General features: G+C 30.4%; 2 protein-coding genes across 2 annotated transcripts; one reads left to right on the top strand and one right to left on the bottom strand.

Moving 5' to 3' along the window:
- Nucleotides 1-783: 783 nt before the first annotated feature.
- LOC110646193 (transcription factor bHLH18-like) lies at nt 784-2,218 on the bottom strand. The gene is made up of 4 exons (XM_058128727.1): nt 2,183-2,218; nt 1,402-2,043; nt 950-1,321; nt 784-858 (listed from the first exon to the last, which is right to left on the bottom strand). Exons 1-4 carry the CDS (start codon nt 2,216-2,218, stop codon nt 784-786), a joined length of 1,125 nt encoding a protein of 374 aa, XP_057984710.1.
- Nucleotides 2,219-3,559: 1,341 nt separating this feature from the next.
- Nucleotides 3,560-3,953, top strand: LOC110646185 (NADH dehydrogenase [ubiquinone] 1 beta subcomplex subunit 9-like). The gene has a single exon (XM_021799545.2). It carries the CDS (start codon nt 3,560-3,562, stop codon nt 3,854-3,856), a length of 297 nt encoding a protein of 98 aa, XP_021655237.2. The 3' UTR covers nt 3,857-3,953.
- Nucleotides 3,954-8,263: the final 4,310 nt, after the last annotated feature.

Raw genomic sequence — 8,263 nt, 5'->3', positions numbered from 1 at the left:
TAATATTAATTAAATTTAGCCTAATAAGTACCAGAAATCTATATATGTAAATAACGTTAGCACACGTGCATCGATCATGTTCTTGATGGATCTATATGAAGCTAGTTGGCCAGCCATATAAATCAAAAAATATATAGATTAAGCATGCAGAACAGAATAATAAAGAATTAATCAATGACAAAGGATAATCTCAAAAAGTCATATTTTTATTACATGATATAATTTCATATTTTTATTACATAATATAATTCAATCTCACTGCAGGTTAATTATACAACGGAAAAGTTGGAAAAAAAAAATCCAGCTAAAAAACAGGTAGCTTTGCAGATCACGAAACAAAGAGACCCTAAAAATACAAGAAAATGAACCTCAGTTTCTTAAACAAAGTGCCCTTCAGTTTTCAAGATACTTGGGTTCTCTGAGAAATTAAGCGCGAGGTGGAAAAGAGAGGGGATACATGGACATTAGCCTTCAAAAAACCTGATATTTTATGGCCATGGTGATTCTTTTCACAGCTTTTGGGTAATGAACATGGTCAATAAGTCAACCACGCAAAAACGAGAGAGAGAGAGAGAGAGAGAGAAAGAGAGACAAATCTACAGGATATGAACCCTCACAGCAAGAGAAGAAGAATAAAAGGAGAAGAGGACGAGGAGAGGTTTCCAGGCTTATGTCACTCTTAGAAGGGTCAAAAGAAGAGAAAACAATAACTAAAGTTCTCACTTTAGAAAAATAGTCTTGATTATGGATGTACAGATGAGCAATGCAGAAACTGAACGTGGTCTACATGAACTTCAAAAAAGCCACTCTCAGGTTTTTCACAAGATCCTTCACTACCATGGAGATTTCAGCTTCCATCTGCAAATTTATGGACATTGATTGGATGGGTACTCAACTAAATAATGATTAGTTTGAAAACTTTCGATATATGAGATTTAACTTAAATTACCTGAGCGATGATGGTAATATCAAGGGTGGAATTTCCAAAAGGCAAGACACTGCTGTTAATGATAGATAAGTTGAGATTCTCTACTTCATTTAGTATTTTTGGAACAATTCCTTGCTGTTTATCGCAATGGATTCGAATCAATACATCCTTATCTGAAACTCTCGCTTCAATCTCTGGAAGTGCTGAATCGGAGCCTCCATCGGAGTTCTCATCACAAGAAGAAGAGTCGTCATCAGCAGAAAGCTGAGACTTCTTCACGAGAACGACTGATTCCACGGTTCTCTTCTTGGTCTGTTCCTCGAGTACTTTCACTCGTTCTTGAAGTTGTTTCATATATTTGATAGCATCTCCAAGTACCGAAGCTTTGTCCATCTATAGAGTATATGAAAAACATTAGAAAATGGTTCAATGGAGGAGGATTGCGCCATCTATGAAGAAGAATAGAGTAATACCTTCTTTAGACCCGGAACAATGGCTGAAAGAGCTATGAACCTCTGGCTAAGCTTCTCTCTCCGCTTTCTCTCGGCCAGAATATGATCTTGAGCATGTGAAGGAGTTCTGGTCATCGAGTAAGGCCTCTTATTAGTAGTTCCTTGGCGAGCCTTTATTTCATAATTTTGGTTCCCAATAGGGGCGACCTTTGAAATCAAAGGCTGGAAGTGCATATTTCTTGGAGATGCAGCCTCATCCTTGGGCTTCACAGTAGTGGAATCCAAATTCATGAAAAACTGCTGGGAATTCGCAGGAGCTGAAACTGATGAGGACTCAAAAGAAAGAATTTGAGGGGTATTAGAAGGTCTTGGAGATTTGTGCTCGGTGGTGATCATACTCGAGTTCCAGCTGTTGGTCTTGTGCAGTTTATTGGGTCTCTCAGAGCTGGTTTGAGATGTTTCAATAGAGGAACCGCTTAAAGTTGTAGCGTTAGCTGTGGCTGTGGTGGTGTTTTTAGTATTGAAAGGAGGGTAGGAGGAGTAGCTCTCAGAAGAGAAAGATGAATGGAGGTTTTCTCCCAGTGCAGTTGCCAAGTTTTGTGTGGTCAACTCATCAAGATAGTTGATATTGTATTCATGGATCAAGTTGTAATCATCCAACTCCTGTACATATGTAATCAACAATTAGTCTCAGAAATGACCTCTTTTTAAAAAATCCATGATTCTTTGCAAGAAAGTTATTAAGAATATATAGAATTTTATTTCAAAATTGGAAAAATAATCATATTCCACATATGTATACCTGCTCGGTAAACCATCTAGACGATGCTATATCCATAAGTGCAGCTTATATTCTCAGGGGTTCAAGAACGACAGAAGCAGAAACTGTGCATGATTAAAGCAAAGGGTTAGATAAATGAAGCCCTAATACCATAAAGAAATTTTTATAATCAAGCCCTGAGGAAGCTAGGTTCCAATAACATGGGGAAAAAAAATTCTATAATATCTGAAAATAGGACGGGGAGAGAGGGAGGGGAACATTAATTTCTATAAAAAATCAGATCCTAGTCTAATTTATAAAGAAAATTTGTTTCAAAAATATAAGAGAAGATGCATCTAAAACTTCCATGGCTCTTGCTGTTAGAAGAGAAGAAGCTTACCTGTTATTGCAACTTCAAGTGACTGGTTATTGACTTTGCAAGTGCCCTAAAAGAAGATGCTGGGCATGGTACTCTTATAGTCGTGTGGATCCATGAATTCCTCTCCTACCCACGTGTGAAAATTTTGTCTTCATCATATGCAACTATTCAAATGGAGGCTTAGGCTGGCTCTCTCTCTCTCATTATTTGTTGACGTGAGGTGGAATCATGGATTATTTATCTTAAACAAAGACCCAATTTGATATCGCACGAGATTTAGATTCCACAGGAATTAGAAAACAAAGATTATATTTCCTGTCCAAGTCCGCGAACCCTATAATGCCCATAAACCCAAAATCATTGCATTTTTGTCTTCTAGTCCCAATTAAAAATTTGTGGGCTCATGATGTGAAGCTTCAATGCCTTTATATATTTCGTAATTTTCAATGCCGTTAATTAATTATTTTTTGGGTGTTACCTTTCATATATTTATTTTCAATTAGTTTCCTTATAAGACATCCTATATACAATATAGAAAGGGCCAATCATCATAAGTCACTTTAGTTCCCATGACTTAGATCAGGTATGATCTGCCTACCATTCCTCGTTTATGGTTTCAGACGGGTCACTGGCAATCGGCATCATAATGTCCTCGCTACAATTTTTTTTTTTTTTTTAAATTCACTTCTATCACTGTAATTTCCTTTCTGACCAAAAATTCATTTTAGTCCCTGAAATATGCTCTACCTGTTAATTGATCCCTTTAACAAAAGTTAGAGTTAATTGAACCTTTAACTCCTAAATTTAAATCAATCAAATCTCTTATATTTCAATTTTAGTCCAATTAAATCTAATTTTCATAACACTTTGACATGTGATTAACCAACGTTAAAAACGCACTTCATTCTGTTATTTTTGCTGTTGCTTCTTCTGCACCCATGATTCAATTGGACTTGCGGGAGAGGAATTGCTGATGGTCTGCTTATAAGTAGTGTAGCATATTGTTCTGATCTCTGGGCATCAATTGTGGATGCTGGAAGATGGGCGTGTCAACTACGGCGTACCTAGTGAGGAAAGCAACGCAAAAGGAGAGGGTTCAGATCCTTTATAGCCAAGCTATCAAAGGCACTCTCAATTGGGCCGTACACTGTCACCTCTTCTATCAAGATGCCTCAAAACTTCGTGAGAAGTTCAACACCAACAAGCATGTGGACGTAATTGATAGAATGATTGCAGAAGGTGAGCAGTATAATAAGTGGCGGCGCCTTGATCCTTATATTGTTCTTTGGGCTCTTGGTGGTAGCAAGTTTACTCGAAACACTGCTCAACCTTTTTAAATTGAGATATTGTATGACTGTGATGAGAAGATAATGATTAAATCTCCATCCTTTTTCCATAACAATAAATAAAGATTGAGATGATCCATCATCCATGATTGCTACAGAAGATAACGAGCAAATTCTAGCATATTGCTTGTTTTTATTGAAGGAAGACAAATGATAGACAATATGAGATGCTATGCATTTTGTTTTTCTCTGAAGAAGGATGTTATTAAAATTTTATTTTCTTTGATTACAAAAAATAGTTTTATGAATGAAATTTTAATGAAATTGGTTGCAAAATTAATTTTTTTTTAGTGTATAATAAATTAAAGTAAAAGATTAAGACATTTTTTTAAAATAAATTAAAGATTAATTAATATAATAAGCAGTCTTATCATAGTAGGTCAGGGCAACTTGAGCTGGTTGGCCATCACAAGCAAGCTCTATCCTAGTGTGAATTTGGCGATATTTTTCTCAGTATGTTTATGGGCAAGTTATGTACATTGCAACACGGTATGTGTAATATTAAATTGACTTAAAGTTAATTATTTATATGTAGTGATTTAATATTAAATTAACGTGTAACTCAAAATAATTTAATCTAAATTCACTAAAAAAAAATTTAAAATAACTCACAATTCAAAATAACTGAAATCGGTGTACAGGGCTATAAGCGAATCAAGCTGCTTATGAGCTACTCGATGCTCGATTTAATAAAAGATTAGCTCAGTTTAACTCATTTAAAAAATGAGTCGAGTTTGAGCTTCGTAGTATTCGACTCGTTAAAACTTGTAAATCGACTCGTTTATAAGCTCACGAGTCGACTCGTGAATAGACTCATTTATAAAAATATTTATATTTATTATTTTATTTTATTATATTATAAATTTATTATTTTATTTTATGAATATTCTAAAAATAATATATTTTTTAAAATTATGATATAATTAATAGCTATTTGTAATTTAAATTTAACTTTTTATGAAAATTATTTTTTTTATATGTGAACTAATTAAAATTATGTAGTTTGAACTCCATAATCCTAAATCTAAAACTCACTCAATAAATGAGTCAAGTTACTCACAAATTGCTCAAGACTCAGTTCGATAAACAATTCAGTTTGACTCGGCTCGTTTAGAGTTCGTTTTTTAAATGAGTCAAGTTTGAACTTATAGATATTTGACTCAAATTCAATACAAATTGAGTTCAAACTGAAAAAATTTTGATGAACCAAATCTGAGTTCTTCAAAATTCAACTCGTCTTGATTTGTTTACACCCTATCGATAGGAACGGCTTACCACATTAATTTCCTTGATAGTTTATTGATTTAAGACTATGAAGAAAGTACGTATGAATAGGGATAGTTAAACTCAACTTGATACGTGCCGTAGAAGGCTATGTTTGTCTCTTTAGTCTTACCATATATAAACGTTGAGCCAAAGAAAAGGAATAACTATCAATTCCAAAGAAGATGACATTCACATGGAAAAACATATATGTTATAATTAATAATTTCTCATCTCAAGCAACGCTTAAAGATGCAGAAACACACTTCTTTGCTTCACTGAGTTTACATACTCGCTTTCCTTAGCTTCCTTTGCTAATCAAGGTAAGACAGATCAAAATATGAAGAAGTTTATCACCCAATTTAGAATTTGGATAGAATTCAATTTAAATGAATTTGTACAAAAATTCATTTGTTTGAAATACTTTTTAAAATGATAGAATTCTTTAAATTATATTGTTTGAAATAATTGATAAGTGAAATAAATGCATTTATTTTCATATTTCGTTTTTATTTACAAAGAAATAAATATAACTTGAGGAAAAATGCTTTAGATATTTAATAAAAAAAAAACTTCACAAAATGACTAAAATTTTTGTAAAATCATGTCACTTTTGACAAAGAAGTGCAGAAGTGAAAATAAATATAAAAATATTGGAGGATCGAATAATAATACTAGAATTTATAGGTGAAATTTTAATTTTAAAAATTTTAGGGAGAGCAAACAATGATTTTTTTAAAAAAAATATATTAAAATTTATGAGTAAAAATGTAATTTTAAAAAATTTCGGCCTCCCAAATCATAATATAGTTCTGCCCTAATTTTTTTTTGTTTGTTTTACATGGAATATTAAGAGTCTATTTGTTTTAATTATTGGATATAGCTGGCTATTTATGTTAGCTGATGATTGGTGATTGATAGTTGATAATAGTTGACATATGTTAAGTAGTTAATAAACTTTATTTAACTGTTGCTATTAATATATAAAATAACATATATATATATATATATATATATATATATATATATATATATATATATATAAAAGATAGAATTATTAATTTATTATATTATATAATTTATTAAACTATTAAAATAAATATATCGTACCAACATATGAAAAGTGCATAAAGAAGGGATTAAAAAATTTTTTTACAAAATAAATTAAAATTAGAGATAAAATTAATAAAGTTCATTTTTGTTAAATAATAAAAAAAGTCACACAATAGTTCACAAACAACTCTGACTTTAGAGCTAATAGAAACTGCAGTTATTGTGATACATTTCAGTTGTCTATCAGTTATTAATTATATTTTCAAAGATTTACTGAATATTTTGATTCAGCTATTTGAATACCTATTAGCTACACACTGCATCTAATAGCTGAACTAAATAACTCTTAAAATTAATTATAATCCTGCTTAGACTACTCCGAATTGGTAGGACAACTATCCTATTTTATTGAAATTAATATTGATTTATGTGAATACATATTTTATAAAATAAACCATTCACATGAAAATAATGCATTTGTGAAAACTTATTGATAATGTTTAATTATAAAAATTAATACGGCCACAACTAACCAAGATTTCCATAATCTTCATAACTATTTTTAATCCTAATAAAATCAATACCTTAAATCTTCATGGTCAAACTAATGGCAAGAAATGACAAGCTATGGTCTCTAGAAGGCCTAAAACTAATCATTGAAACTGTCATAATCATTATTATAATCCCAAAACTAAAAATTGGGTTATGAAAGCAAAGAAGAATTTATAAGTTACTCTTCCTAATTAATTATTTATGTGCAATATTTATGCTTTTAATTAAATCCATTAAAAAGAAAAGCAATTAATCCTTCCAATTTTTATGGTCAACCTTTAACTTACAAAAAGCAAAAGAGATATGAAACTATAGTTTAATTTTAGAGGTTGTAGAGAAAATAAATTGAGTCTAATTTTATCTTAAAAATTAATTTAAGATGAGGAAGTTTATCAAGTTATATTTATATATAGCTCAGATATCTCATCTTAAATTAACGTGAATAATACACCCCTTACGTCCAGATATGAACATCTGAAGTGCAAAATTTACAAGCAAATATCTAACATAAAATTATGATAGATTTTGATATCATGTAGAAAAAATGAATCGAATTTTATTCAACTCTAAAAGTTAACTCATAAAAAATAAGTTTTCTCAAGTCATATATATAGCTTAAATACATCATTTTCAAATCAATGTGGAACGATAGAGGTGATAAATTTTAATATAATTAGCTAACTTATTCAAATTTATTTAATTTAAAGTAGTTTATAATTCATTTTATTTGCATAAAACTCAAAATGATTCAAGTATGAGTAATTTGTAAAATTGACAGTTTAATTAAAGGTCAAATCGATAATTTAAAAATTATTTATTTAAATTAATTTTAATATAAAAAATTAATCTAATAAATAAATCTAAAATGACTCATATATAATACAAATTGATCATGCATTTAATTGAAATCATTACCATATAGTAATTCGATGAATAATGTCAATCAATCCACGACCCATAATAATTTAATTCAAATCTATCCAAAAAAATCTAAATAATTCCAAATTCGAAATAATTAAAACTTAAATTCACCCGAGCTAACTCATGCCAGCTCTAGTTAGTTTACTCCCAAGCATGATGTGATATATATATATATATATATATATATATATATGTTAGACCCAAATAAAATGAAATACCATAAAATGGAGCCATGTGGGAAGAAGATGGAGGCATGTGGTAATCCGCATTGAATGCGCGTATAAAAATGTACGGTTTGAGTCGGGTAATGCAAGTATTATTAATTGTGATAAATAAGCAGATTTATCATGTGCAGCGGCTAAAATTAATTAGTTGCAATTGACTAAGTATTAATTTAAGATTCATATCTCCCAAGAAAAAAAAAATTAAGATTCATATTCTATGGATAATTTAAAAAATATAATTAATTAAAATATTTGCTGGGCTCCAATATATTTGGTAAAGTGGGATTTGAAAGGTTATCAAAAATTTTTGGCCTGCTTGATTTAACTATTGAGTATAATTAATATTGAGTATAATTGATAACTGTTAGCTAATAATTAATAGTGA

Source organism: Hevea brasiliensis, chromosome 10 (assembly GCF_030052815.1).
Source record: "Hevea brasiliensis isolate MT/VB/25A 57/8 chromosome 10, ASM3005281v1, whole genome shotgun sequence".
NCBI lineage: Eukaryota > Viridiplantae > Streptophyta > Magnoliopsida > Malpighiales > Euphorbiaceae > Hevea > Hevea brasiliensis.
The sequence above is the reverse complement of the archived record's forward strand: the minus strand, read 5'-3'. Positions and strand labels throughout refer to the sequence as shown.

What these genes read in the sequence shown, in the direction of transcription:
- LOC110646193 (XM_058128727.1), bottom strand. Translation starts at nt 2,218, where the DNA reads ATGGATATAGCATCGTCTAGATGGTTTACCGAGCAG. An exon ending in TTGTTCCGGGTCTAAAGAAG is followed by an intron (nt 1,322 to 1,401) that starts GTATTACTCTAT and finishes TATACTCTATAG; the next exon opens with ATGGACAAAGCTTCGGTACT. An exon ending in ATATTACCATCATCGCTCAG is followed by an intron (nt 859 to 949) that starts GTAATTTAAGTT and finishes ATAAATTTGCAG; the next exon opens with ATGGAAGCTGAAATCTCCAT.
- LOC110646185 (XM_021799545.2), top strand. Translation starts at nt 3,560, where the DNA reads ATGGGCGTGTCAACTACGGCGTACCTAGTGAGGAAAGCAACGCAAAAG.